This window comes from Mytilus edulis, chromosome 9, assembly GCF_963676685.1.
Source record: "Mytilus edulis chromosome 9, xbMytEdul2.2, whole genome shotgun sequence".
Taxonomy (NCBI): Eukaryota; Metazoa; Mollusca; class Bivalvia; order Mytilida; family Mytilidae; genus Mytilus; species Mytilus edulis.
The window spans coordinates 87079341-87093839 of NC_092352.1; the positions used below are offsets into that span (position 1 = coordinate 87079341).

The 14499-nt window shown below is 32.2% G+C and overlaps 1 protein-coding gene across 1 annotated transcript in view; it reads left to right on the forward strand.

Moving 5' to 3' along the window:
* Positions 1 to 14499, forward strand: part of LOC139489310 (zinc finger ZZ-type and EF-hand domain-containing protein 1-like) — a 118287-nt gene that overhangs the window by 28038 nt on the left and 75750 nt on the right. The window contains exons 25-40 of the mRNA XM_071275593.1: positions 305 to 403; positions 1067 to 1164; positions 1327 to 1420; positions 1652 to 1757; positions 2440 to 2510; positions 2968 to 3075; positions 3848 to 4079; positions 4619 to 4689; positions 6646 to 6702; positions 7290 to 7418; positions 9187 to 9291; positions 10808 to 10875; positions 11633 to 11795; positions 13150 to 13261; positions 13641 to 13774; positions 14249 to 14334. Coding sequence (XP_071131694.1) covers positions 305 to 403; positions 1067 to 1164; positions 1327 to 1420; positions 1652 to 1757; positions 2440 to 2510; positions 2968 to 3075; positions 3848 to 4079; positions 4619 to 4689; positions 6646 to 6702; positions 7290 to 7418; positions 9187 to 9291; positions 10808 to 10875; positions 11633 to 11795; positions 13150 to 13261; positions 13641 to 13774; positions 14249 to 14334 — 1733 coding nt within the window. The remainder of the gene's footprint in view (positions 1 to 304; positions 404 to 1066; positions 1165 to 1326; positions 1421 to 1651; positions 1758 to 2439; positions 2511 to 2967; positions 3076 to 3847; positions 4080 to 4618; positions 4690 to 6645; positions 6703 to 7289; positions 7419 to 9186; positions 9292 to 10807; positions 10876 to 11632; positions 11796 to 13149; positions 13262 to 13640; positions 13775 to 14248; positions 14335 to 14499) is intronic.

A 14499-nucleotide genomic window follows, 5' to 3' on the forward strand; every position in this document is an offset into this window, starting at 1 on the left:
TTTACCTATGACGACATTGTTAATTTCATTAACAACAGGCATATGTGTCCTTAGTTTCTAGCAATAGCTTTTCATATCACTCTACTGTGCTGAGAAAAGAAATTATCAGTCATTAAAATTAAAGGAAAATTTCGTAAAATAGTTACTACAGGGGAAAAGTGACTACAAATGCTTTTTTTCTCTTATGTCCCTTAACAATTACTGCTTTTGAAGATGATGAAATTTATTGACCCTTATGAAAATTTTATCTCTTAATCTTCATATTATATTAATCTATCATAATAGAAATTTCACAATTTTGCAGGTGAAGCATCCTCCAAACCCTGACAAGAAACCAAACTGTAACAGTTTAGAGATTATACAGCATGTATTAGAGTTCATAGTTGATCTAGCACAAGATCAGGTTTGTTTGTTGGTTAGAGAGTAGCAACATGTTTTGATATGAATTGACTATGATTTGTAGAATGCTAGTATTTGTTAAAAGATACAAACCAAAAACTAGTGCTGTAAAGTATAAACTTCTGTTTTTGCTTGTTTTTAATTCTATTAATGGACACTTAAGTGTACTTACATTTTAGGGCTGATCTGAAATTTGTTGGACAAATCTTGTCAAATTAGTATGCTTATTGCTACACAATTAAAATATCAAAGATTTTTAAAACGTAAAACTAGAGAAATGGGCATATACCGTAGGTGATAAAGAATAGAATTTTTTTAGAGTTTAGACTAAACAATCATAGAAATTTTAAGGCTTTTCATTTTTCTGTAAAAAAAAATGAAGATATGGTGTGATTGATAATGAGGCATTTCTCCAACAAAAACCAAATGAGGTAGAAGTAGCAACTAAAAGTCACTGGCCCGAGAACACAGTTATTTCGTAGTGCATTTCTTTTAGACAATAAATTAAAATTTATTTTTTAAAATTGCATCTGCTCTATCTCAAATAGATTTTCACAGTGTAGTGTACTACTATTACGAAAAGTAATATCAAAAGTGTAGAAAAGTCTTCCAGCTCTAACTCAAAATATTGACAATTCTATGTTAAGGCTCCTATTGTTATTTTTAGGTGAAGAAAGGTATTTCCTCAGGAAAGTCAGATTACTTGGAGTTTGGAGATACACCTATAGATACACTGTGGGAGTTATATACTGCTTTCAGAGATAAGTAAGTTACCATGAAAACAAGATACACTCAATGATAATTATACAATAAAACAGATAAAGACAGTCCTCCCGATTTTTCGTGAAGGGGTATTAATTTGTTAAAAAAAGATGTCTTACTGTTTTGATATAAATTAGCACTTCATATTTCATCCATATTTTACAGTGATCAAGAGAAATGGCAGAGTTGTGCTATTTTGATGTTACAGTTGATGTATTGTCTTCTGCCAGTGTCGTCTGCTCCAGAGGGAGAGAAAAAGGTAAAGATATAATGTCTGAAAATTTATTGTTATGGTAGGATACTTTATTTCTGCTCTGCTCCTTGTGCATCTATTGGTTTTTTGTTCATTTTTCATGATTCTTATGAATTTTTAACATCAGAAAGGTTCTGACATGGATTATTTTTTAATGAAAATACACATAAAGCATTTATAATTTGTTTTATTATCAACAATCATTTAAATAGTAATTTTTCTATATTTTTCTTACAGAAATGTTCAGAGGAGATGTTTGAACATTTCTGTAAAGTAATAGATGACTCTGCAGTAGTAAAGACTAGTAAGAAATACAGACTATGTAAACAGTTGATTGTAGAAGGTAAGCAACCTATTAAGAATACATACAACACTAAATAGAGCTCAAATCTTGGAAGTCTTTGCCATCCTAATGGTAGATTTACAATAACAGCAAATCACACAAACTTTGATTCGTGCTGGAAATATCACCCTTTCATTTTTGAGAATTTTTACTCTCTTCAAGTTTTATTGATTATAAATTGTCTGCTTATTAATTTAAATTGATTTTAATAAGATAAAAATGAAAGATCTAATTGCCAACCAAGCAACATCAGACTCGGACTTCTCTTGAACTGAATTTTAATGTGCGTATTGTTATGCGTTTACTTTTCTACATTGGTTAGAGGTATAGGGGGAGGGTTGAGATCTCACAAACATGTTTAACCCCGCCGCATTTTTGCGCCTGTCCCAAGTCAGGAGCCTCTGGCCTTTGTTAGTCTTGTATTATTTTAATTTTAGTTTCTTGTGTACAATTTGGAAATTAGTATGGCGTTCATTATCACTGGACTAGTATATATTTGTTTAGGGGCCAGCTGAAGGACGCCTCCGGGTGCGGGAATTTCTCGCTACATTGAAGACCTGTTGGTGACCCTCTGCTGTTGTTTTTTATTTGGTCGGGTTGTTGTCTCTTTGACACATTCCCCATTTCCATTCTCAATTTTAATGGTTATATTTAAAACTTTGAAGATGAATGTTTTATTCAGGTGCAGCCATGTTTTTCCCAGACAAAGATGCCAGAAGAAAACAGCTATTTTCAATGATGCACCATGTTGAGGTAACTTTATACAGTTCTAATTTCGACTTGTATTTTTTATGTTCTGTTTTATGTAATTATCTGTCTTTTTCTCTCCCATGACTTTAAACAACCTTTGAAAACCTATCCAAACTTTTTGTTTTGATTTTGATGTAAAACAAGATTGATTTTGTTTCTTCTCATACATTTTTTTGAAGTCCAGAAGAGGTAAGCAGTCAATGATGTAGGTGTAAATTCAGAAGTTATTTCTTTAAATAGTTATTGCTAGTAAAACTAATATTTGTTAAGACTTCTAGTTAACAAATAACTTTTTACACTAATTCAGAATTCAACTTACATCCTCATTAGTTATGTTGTAAAAAAGTGTGGATCAATCAGAACATTAAAAAGAATGAACCATAATGCAACACAATTTCTGAGTTAGTCCTTTCCGCCATTTTATATTTTAGATCAGTAAAGTTATGTTTGATCTTTACAGAATTTGTCCAAGTCTCCATCTGTGATGTTAGTATTCCAGTCATTGTGTAGATTCTTCAGCTCTGTAGATCCCAGTGGATTGTTGGAACTTCCAAACCATGTCAAAGAGGTAAAATACTTGTACAGTGAAACCTGATTAAACCGAACCCTGAATAAACCGGAAACCTGTCTAATCCAAACTTGTTCTGAAGACCAATCATATCACATTTTATGCATTGTGAACCTGATGAAACCAAATACCTGCCAAAACCGAACAAAATCTCAAGTCCCGAAAGGGTTCGGTTTAGTCAGGTTTCACTGTACTTCACTTTGTCCATATTTCACAGGTATTTTGAACTTTGGGTATTTACTCTTATTCAAAGAGGCAACAATTTACTTTCATTCAAAGAGGCAATGAATAAAAAAGAAACTTTGACATGATGTAAATATCTTAAAAGTATAGTGATACTTCAAAGAGGATAATTATACATCATCTCAGCAAGATCTTATTGATTAAAATGAATAATAAAGATCTTCATATCACCTGTGTATAATAATAGAGTAACGCCAGAAAGGTCTTAATTGAGAATTAAAACCTGAATTTAAGGGCAATAATTTAACTTATGTTAACTACATGTATATGGAGGAAGTCATATGTGAGGTATTTGTCAATTAGTGGCAACTAAATGCCACAAATAGCTAAAAGACATCCTAAAGAGAAGTTCAACATACTTGTACAACATCACTCATGTCTTTAGTTTGTAAAAAATATAAATAAATTGAATCAGAAATTGATATGCCATCACAACATAATTCTTAAAATAAAAATAACCCTTTAAAATATTAAGATAAAGCAACAAGAACAAGAGTTATAGAGCTCTATTTACATATATATTTTTCAGGACTACAACTCTCAGGCTGTGTTAGATATAATGGAGACCATGCTGTCTGTGACCTACCATGAGTTTACGGATACCTTAGATACAGGGGAGTGTCACGAACAAGTTATACACCTCCTGGAGCTGGTATGTTCATTACAGACCAGTCTATTGTCATGGTGCTGGTCACATATGTTAGAGGAAGAGACTCGAACAGACCTACAGAAAGAAAAAGTCATAGAAATAGCATACCAGTGTAAGTACTATTTACAGAGTAATGTCAGACATAGAAATAGCCTACCAGTGTAAGTCTTATTAACAGTGCATTGGCCTTGGTGGCTGAGTGGCCTAAGTAGTTACTATACTATAATCATTAGCCAGTCAACACTGAGGTTGTGAGTTCGAACCCCGATCAAGCAGGTACACTTGACTCCACAATCTTAATTGACTAGGATTGTCAGTTTTACTATTGAAGGTCAGTGGTTTTCTCCTGGCTCTCTATCTTCCTCCACCAATAAAAAACTGGCCGCCACAAAATAGCCTAAAGCAGTGCTTAAAGGTGGCATAACACAAAAAATCAAATCAATTTTTTACTGTGCATTGGTTCATAGGAATTCATTACTTGTTGCATGGTTGTTTGTTTTATAGCAAACTTTTTATGGCTGATTATTTGATGGCATTATTGGATTTTTATTCAACTTCTCAGTTTCACTTTTACTTTTGTGAAACAGAATTTTGCATGTTTTAAAAATGAAAGTTGCTGATATAAATATTTTGAATTATTTGATTTTGTAGATGCCATGTCTGTTGCTAAGAAAGGAACAAATGCTTGTAAACTGTTGTTAAAACAGTCAAAGGAGAAGCTGGTAGGTAGATAACAAATGCTTGTAAGCTGTTGTTAAAACAGTCAAAGGAGAAACTGGTAGGTAGATAACAAATGCTTGTAAACTGTTGTCAAAACAGTCAAAGGAGAAACTGGTAGGTAGATAACAAATGCTTGTAAACTGTCGTCAAAACAGTCAAAGGAGAAACTGGTAGGTAGATAACAAATGCTTGTAAACTGTCGTCAAAACAGTCAAAGGAGAAACTGGTAGGTAGATAACAAATGCTTGTAAACTGTCGTCAAAACAGTCAAAGGAGAAACTGGTAGGTAGATAACAAATGCTTGTAAACTGTCGTCAAAACAGTCAAAGGAGAAACTGGTAGGTAGATAACAAATGCTTGTAAACTGTTGTTAAAACAGTCAAAGGAGAAACTGGTAGGTAGATAACAAATGCTTGTAAACTGTCGTCAAAACAGTCAAAGGAGAAACTGGTAGGTAGATAACAAATGCTTGTAAACTGTCGTCAAAACAGTCAAAGGAGAAACTGGTAGGTAGATAACAAATGCTTGTAAACTGTTGTTAAAACAGTCAAAGGAGAAACTGGTAGGTAGATAACAAATGCTTGTAAACTGTTGTTAAAACAGTCAAAGGAGAAACTGGTAGGTAGATAACAAATGCTTGTAAACTGTTGTTAAAACAGTCAAAGGAGAAACTGGTAGCTAGTTAACAAATGCTTGTAAACTGTTGTTAAAACAGTCAAAGGAGAAACTGGTAGGTAGATAACAAATGCTTGTAAACTGTTGTTAAAACAGTCAAAGGAGAAACTGGTAGGTAGATAACAAATGCTTGTAAACTGTCGTCAAAACAGTCAAAGGAGAAACTGGTAGGTAGATAACAAATGCTTGTAAACTGTTGTTAAAACAGTCAAAGGAGAAACTGGTAGGTAGATAACAAATGCTTGTAAACTGTTGTTAAAACAGTCAAAGGAGAAACTGGTAGGTAGATAACAAATGCTTGTAAACTGTCGTCAAAACAGTCAAAGGAGAAACTGGTAGGTAGATAACAAATGCTTGTAAACTGTTGTTAAAACAGTCAAAGGAGAAACTGGTAGGTAGATAACAAATGCTTGTAAACTGTTGTTAAAACAGTCAAAGGAGAAACTGGTAGCTAGTTAACAAATGCTTGTAAACTGTTGTTAAAACAGTCAAAGGAGAAACTGGTAGGTAGATAACAAATGCTTGTAAACTGTTGTTAAAACAGTCAAAGGAGAAACTGGTAGGTAGATAACAAATGCTTGTAAACTGTTGTTAAAACAGTCAAAGGAGAAACTGGTAGGTAGATAACAAATGCTTGTAAACTGTTGTTAAAACAGTCAAAGGAGAAACTGGTAGGTAGATAACAAATGCTTGTAAACTGTTGTTAAAACAGTCAAAGGAGAAACTGGTAGGTAGATAACAAATGCTTGTAAACTGTTGTTAAAACAGTCAAAGGAGAAACTGGTAGCTAGTTAACCTCATGTATCAAGTAAAAGAATAAAGATTATTTTTGGTCATCTCAATAAGTTTGATTTTCTTGCTTGAGCCAGTATTACCAATGATAATCTGTTTATCGCTATTTTACCTACAATGACATCGAAAACTGCATGTGCACCCTTAGTTTCTAGCTATAATTTTTCTTTTACTCTTCTTTGCTGTGAAAGGAAATTATCATTCAGTAAGATTAAAGTAAAATTAAAAAAAATAGCAATAATATAAATGTTTGTCTTTATACCTGTGACTAAGTCTGTAGGTTCTATATCATTTACAATCATACATTTGTTAAACCAGTTTTCTTACAATAAGTTGCTTAAACTTTATCTAGAGCTGTATAAAATATCTTTTTGCTTTCTGTCACCATTCTTTGCATCTTATTTTTTTTTTTTTTTGTAAAGTGTTAGGGTCTGCAATACAAATGTATACCTTCAAACTATGTATAATCAATAGTTCAATTTTATTTTCAGATGGAGTTTTTCAAGATTCCTAACTCTTCCTTCCTTGGAAACATTATCAGACAGTTGGTAAGACATACTTAAATTAATGTATGTTTAAACTTATAAAAATAAGAGAATGTGGCATTATAGCTTCTCCTCACAAAATGAAATGAAGATAGCAACCATAGCTAATGCCTTCCAACAACATACAAAACCCATACAGCACAGCAAGCTATAAAAGGCCCTGAAATGACAAATGTAAAACAATTTAATCAAGAGAAATAATGGCCTGATTAATGTTCAAAATAAATGAAAAAACGAATATGAAATTCAGAAACAATTGACAACCACTGAATTACAGGATCTGACTACAGGTCTGTACAGGATTAAAAACATGTATATGTTGCAAAATTACTTGGGTTGACTGATAATTAGAAGGCTGAAAGCTGGATGTTATTTAAAAAAAAGTATATCAACCAATGTTAAGTTCTTCATGTTAAAGTTAGGAGATAATTGTATTGTTTTATAAGGTTCTTTTTTTACTATAGGAAAGTACTTTCCATATTTGACTGTCTCAAATTGAATATGTAATTTTTGTTGTGAGCCCTGACCAAAGTTTGTTATATTACTGATTCCTGTTTGTGTTTTTGTTATTGTTGACTTTGTGATTACAGATAATGATGCTGACCTATATCTGTGATTATTGTGGATCAACAGCTAGAGTGGTGTTAATACACAGTTTCCAACATCTTGTCCTTGACCTCAATGACCTTGCTAAAATGCTTCCTGAAATATTTCCAAATGTAAGTCATTGTACTTATTTCTGAAAAAATATGTTTCATTTTAGTCATTTTTTGGTTCTTTCTCCTTGCAGTCAAATTAAAAAAATCTCATCTTCAGCCAATATAGAGTCTAATTTCTCTAAACTAGACTGGTGACCCCACAGGTAAGCTACAATGCTTTAATGAAAGAATAAAGGTAATATCCCAAACAAGGACGTCTGTTGTAATTTATTTTGGTTGTTGAAATCATTCAATGGTAACCCATTTTTAGCTCATTTGGGCCAAGTGAGCTTTTCTCATCACTTGTCGTCCGTTGTCCTTCGTCGTCGTTAACTTTTACAAAAATCTTCTCCTCTGAAACTAATGGGCCAAATTTAACCAAACTTGACCACAATCATCATTGGGTTATCTAGTTTAAAATATATGTCCGGTGACCCGGCCAAACAACCAAGATGGCCACCATGGCTAAAAATAGAACATAGGGGTAATATGTAGTTTTTGGCTTATAACTCTGAAACCAAAGCATTTAGAGCAAATCTGTTGGGGGTAAAATTGTTTATCAGGTCAAGATCTATCTGTCCTGGAATTTTCAGATGAATCGGACAACCGGTTGTTGGTTTGCTGCCCCTGAATTGGTAATTTTAAGGAAAATTTGCCGTTTTTGTTATTATCTTGAATATCATTATAGATAGAGATAAACTGTAAACAGCAATAATGTTCAGCAAAGTAAGATCTACAAAAAGGTCAACATGACCAAAATGGTTAGTTGACCCCTTAAGGAGTTAATGCCCTTTATAGTCATTTTTTACAATTTTTTCGTTAATTTTTGTAATCTTTTACAAAAATCTTCTCCTCTGAAACTACTGGGTCAAATTTAACTAAATTTATCCACAATCATTAATAGGGTATCTAGTTTAAAATATGTGTGTGGTGACCCAGCCAACCAATTAAGATGGCCACCATGGCTAAAAAAAGAACATAGGGGTAAAATGTAGATTTTGGCTTATAACTCTGAACCCAAAGCATTTAGAGCAAATCTGACAGGGGTTAATTTGTTTATCAGATCAATATGTATCTGCTATGAAATTTTTAGATGAATTGGACAACTGGTTGTTGGGTTGCTGCCCTCTAGTTGGTAATTTTTAAAGAAATTTTCGGTTTTTGGTTATTATCTTGAATACTATTATAGATAGAGACAAACTGTAAACAGCAATAATTTTCAGCAAAGTAAGATCTAATAATAAGTCAATGTGACCACAATGGTCAGTTGACCCCTTAAGGAGTTATTGCCCTTTATAGTCAATTTTTAACAATATTCATTAATTTTGTAAATTTTTGTAAATTTTTACAAAATATTTTCCTATGTATCTAAAGGGTCAAGTCTATGTATAGAGAAAATTGTAAGTAGCAAGAATGTTCAGTAAAAGTCAGATCTACCAACACATCACCATCACCAAAACACAATTTTGTCATGAATCCATTGGTGTCCTTTGTTTAATATATGCACATAGACCAAGGTGAGCGACACAGGCTCTTTAGAGCCTCTAGGTTTTTTTGGAAGTAACTTTCATTAAAAGAAAGAAATTTTCTCTGTTAAATTCTAATAGACAGGAAAACTAATAAATAGGGTTAAATTCTTAAAATGTATACATGTGGGGCAAAATAAGATATTCTGTATTTCATTTCTTCAAGTATAAATCCTGACCCTTAAATTATATATTTTTTTATTTCTATTACTTATCTACACTATTTATAATTTTACATCAATATTATATTAATTTTTTTATAGATAACAAGTGACCATTGGTCAACTGTTCAGACAGATGACATTGTACTAAGGACATGGGAAGTGGAGTCATCACACAGTTACCATAACAACGAACATGAAACACAGGTATGTTTCTAGGGTATTTGATAATTCAGGGCATGGGAAATGGCATACCTGCCAAGTTTTGAAAGTGCCCATGGGGGTTTTAGTGCGCGACAACAATTTCAAATGTTACAATTCTTTGCGACGACTATTTTGCGTGTGCTGTTTTGTGGTCTAGAAAAAGTGTCATATTTGTAAGATGAGCTTACATGCCTTTTCTAAAGTTTATTTGCATGATTTTAGTTATTATATATCAGTAGAAAAGATGAACATGTAGCTACAAGACCAGGAATTAATTTTCATGTGTAAGGATATTAAATAATTGTTGACTTTTCTAATTTAAAATAATGCACAAAGAAAGACCTTTATCAGGTTGGGAACAACACCTAGGGGTATCCCCTCAATGTAAGGACATTAAAAACCACTTTTTAAGTAAAAATGAGCACATATTCTAATATTCATATCATTTGAAGAAACTTTTCCCAAAGAATTATACATCTTATTATCTATCTGGTATAATATGGTCAACACATATCATCTATCTGGTATAATATGGTCAACACATGTCATCTATCTGGTATAATATGGTCAACACATGTCCAAGAATTTTGGTATGTTCTTGGCCTAATATATCATGTATATCTTCTTTATTTTTCAAAATAATTGGACCCTACATTTAGAAATGTAGTTCTAAATATAATGTCAGAATTTCCCATTTTTAAGTTAAATAAAAATCTACATTTTTCATTTTTATTTTTCACAGAAGTAAAATGCCCCCTTGACTAAGGGAAGTCCCTCATTTAAGTGATTCCTCATGTGGGGTTTTTTGTTTTGTCCATGTGAAAAATACATATCATTTGTTACAGCAAAAGTAATATCAATAAATTAGTGAATAAACAACTATTTATTATCTTTATGGTAGTTTGTCAATCAGCCATGCTTTTATTCTTATTCTGTATAAGAACCTCCTTGCAGGTAAAAAAAAACATTTGCCATGTTCACGATTTTAAAAAACAGAGGAAATCAACACAAGTTCAAAATCTAGGATGTTAGAATTATCTTGAGAGAAAACGGTTTTGATTGGCTGATTAATTTGATCATCAGAAACATAGAATTTGATTGGCTGAACACAAATGTCGTCCTTGGACACAGTTCAAAATCGGGAACCATCATATTTTTCGTGTAGATTTTCACAAAATCGTGTTTTAGAGGGTTTTTCACGATCACGATCGTGCAATCGTGACAAAGGGTCAAAATCGTGTAATACACGCCTAAATCGTGAAAGTTGGCAGGTATGAAATGGAGACAAATACCTTATAGTTAACACACTACCAGAACATAAGAAATATTTTTTTTGATAATGTACAGATAAAGCTTTGAAATTTTAAAAGCTAAAAAAGCTTTGAACACATTTCAGGAAAGCTAATTTTTTGAAAAAGTAGATTCTGAGGTAATAGAACTTGTCTCACACCTTTGAGGAACTTATTATCAAAGGGAAGATAAAAATGTTCTGTATACTCATAACTATTCTTGTTTTCAGGTATTCAGTTGTCCAGGAGCTAACAGATTCATCATAGATTTTGATCCCAGATGTGAAACAGAAAGAAGGTAAAATAATGTTACGCTCTAAATATTGTTTAAAATTATGTTTTTGCCAGTACCAACTTTAAATATCAGCATTTAAAACCCTTTTCATTTGAATTTGGAGAATACTGACTTACACTTATGCCTCGTTCACACGGACATTTAATTCGAATTGAATTCGAATCGAATGCGAATCAAATTCGCTAATCGCATTCACACACTCTTCTTTTTTAATTCGAATTGATTTGAATTAACTAATTCGAATTAGTAAATTCGCATTAGAAATACGTTGTAGTTAATACGAATTAAAAGTAAACGTCGTTTGGACAGTAAATTTGAATTTGACGCGCATTGCAATTGGAATTAGAATTGATGTTAGGACGTAAAACGTTTCGAATGTGTATTAAACAAATTCGAATTAGTTAATGCGAATCGAATTCGAATTACGTGTGAACTCAGCATAAAGAAATGCCACTTTTCAAAAACAAAATTATAGTAATTTATAGTAATTTGCAGTAATTTATAGTTATTTATAGTGATTTACAGTAATTTATAGTAATTTACAGTAATTAACAGTAATATTCATGCTAAATGATACTGGAAAATATAATATAATCTGTTTATGTAATTCCAGGTAGACATGGGTTAAAATTTATCACAGACGGGTTTTGTCAAAATTTGTTAACCATTATGAACTAGAAAAAGTCATGAAAGTTCTCCCCTATATGTAATGATATTTGTATAGTATGCCATGAAATAATGACCATCTTTTATTCTATAGGTATGACTACCTGATGTTTACCGATGCTACTGGTTACCAGATGAAGTTTGATCAGAGGGTTGGCTCTAACAAATGGCCTAGACAAGTCCAGTTTACAGGGCCACATGTTCACTTCCTGTTTCATTCTGACAACAGTAATACAGAATGGGGATATAAATTTAAAGTAAGACATCTGTTAAACCAAATGGTTTATAAAACTATTTTGCAATGATTTTATTTATTCATTGTGTTTTTGCTGGGTTTTTTTTCTTCTAAAATCATCTTCAGCATGCTTCAAGTTTTACAGATTTGTCAATTTTATTATCGTAATACATATATCAGTAATTGTAATATTATAATCATCATCAAATTTTTCAGGCATCTCCATGGATGAAAATTGAACGATGGAGGAACTTTCACCATCATAAACCGTATCTACGCCGTACAGTGTAGCGCGATCGAAAATATTTCATCCCTCCACATAAGGATAGGTGAACATGCTAATTCATTGCTTAATTAAATTATATTTATTTGAATTTTCATTATAAATACTATATAAAAGTATATATATTTTCAACAATTGCCGTTTGTAACCCTTCAAAGGCTAAGCCCTCATGCCCTTAGTCAAGAATGACCAATAGCTATCACGAAGGTCCCAATGTAGTTTTCTTGTTATTTTTGGTAATTGTTATGGGGGTTAAAATTCATGTGGAGCTTATTTTTCACGGACAAATTCAGAATTCATGAACCCATTACCGGTATGTCTGGTTTGCAGCGAACGTTGTCAAATGAAAAGGTTTTTAAAAGGACTTTATCTAGCAAATCGACGCTATGCAACATGCATCTTTCGAGTCTGAATAGAAACTGGAAACGCGGATGTATCAATTTGATTGTAAACTACAAAATGAATTCGGAATTATGATATGATATTTATTTACAGGAAATATTAAAAGTTTTTACTTTTTAACTTTTAAAGTAATTCTATATTATCGTTACAATACAGCAGTACTCGAATTATTTGTGATGAAATAATAATTACTGTTTTACGTCTTATTTTGTACTTCTTAAAAAAGGGGGATGCTGATTGCGTAAGTCAAAATAAAAGCACGTGTTCTACTTGTTCCTAAACTTTGTAACTGGACTATTAATTTATTTATTTAATCTGAATTATCATAAGCATTTGCGGAAAGTTAATTAAATAATTCGACAAATGAATCGTCTATCTTCAGATAATATTCTCCTGTCTGCTTTGTTGATCTACCTGTACAAGCTCAGGTACAAAAAAATGGCGTCAGGCTATAAAAAACGATCACAGTTTTGAACGATGGCGCAAGTCATTTAACGATGGGGCAAGACATTTGAATGATGGCGCAAGTCATTTGACGATGGCGCAAGACATTTGAACAATGGCGGGGCGCCATCGTTAAATAGGCCATGGAGATCCCTGTTTTTAATCATGATTTCAGTCAACCAAAGATAAAAGAAAACCACACAATTTTACTCAACATCTACTTTGATACATAGTTTTTATGTTACAGGTGACAGCTAGAGGAAGTCCTGATGTACCTTTATCATGGCCTTTTGACTTACAGCTTAGTCTAACAAAATTGATGGGTCGTCTGTGTGGAGCAACCTTAGCTTCCAACTCACGTAAGATGCTGTTTTAACTTTTTATAAATTTTATTTAATCATTTATTACTTTTCCTAGTTATGTTTAGTTAGTTAGAAATGTGTTTATTACTACATCATTATTAATAAGCTACATTTTCTAATCATTTTAAGCTTCAGGATAATTACAGAATTCTTGTATAATTGGATGAAATGCAAGTCATATCAACCATATCATTTACTTGTTCATATTTTAACGAAAAACCACCCAATTTAATGTGGAATGAAATGAAAAAGGAAAATTTCAACAGCTATGAAACACAAAATTTAAGATCCCAGGAAATGACAATTTTTTTCTAAATACCCATCAACAAATTCTTTTTTTTTCTTTGTTTCATGTTAATTACTCTTTGTTTTACAGAGGCTGTCAAGACCTTGGCTATAGGCCCAGAGGACACTGCTGAACAAGATGTATTACGTAGTGAACTCTGGACAACTCTGTTTAGAGGGGGATATATGATAGGAAAACTTCAACACTCATTGTCAGGAAAATTTGTAAGTTATTTGCTTAGAAGTATATAACAAATGTATAAAACTAAGAAAATGTGATATGGTAACCAACAGCTATCTACAAGACCAAAGGATGAAGGTATAACTAGAGGTAACCATATGGCCTTCAACAAGGATCAAAACCCATACCATATAGTAGGCTAAAAAATTCCCTGACATGACAAAATGTAATATATTCAAATGAAAAAACAATGTCTTGAATAAGCCCAAAAATAATTTTACAAAAAAATATGACAGACCTTATCCCTCGTACTGCACATCCTATGGATCCTTTGATAAGGGTATTATTTCCATAAATTCTGACATATTTATTGATCATGTATGAATTTTCTTCTTTATCAATAGTGATATCCATGTAATATTAACCAGACAAAAATGTGATTATTTTGGCAGCCAATATTTTAGTGAATATAAAAACTAAAATATGAAAAATGTTTAAATTTTTTCCATGTTTTTCAGCAAGCAGAATCATCAGGAAGTGTGTTAGAGTTTCTGTTGGAAGTAATTGACAGGAAAGAAGGGGCTCCACTCAGGCTTATTGAAAAGTAAGTACACTATTAGATATAACTGTTATTCTATTTTATTTACTTGAAGGTATGTTAAGATCTGAATAGCCATTTAACAATTTGTATAGATATAAAAAGATGTGGTATGAGTGCCAATGAGGCAACTCTCCATCCAAGTCATAATTTGTAAAAGTAAATGATGAT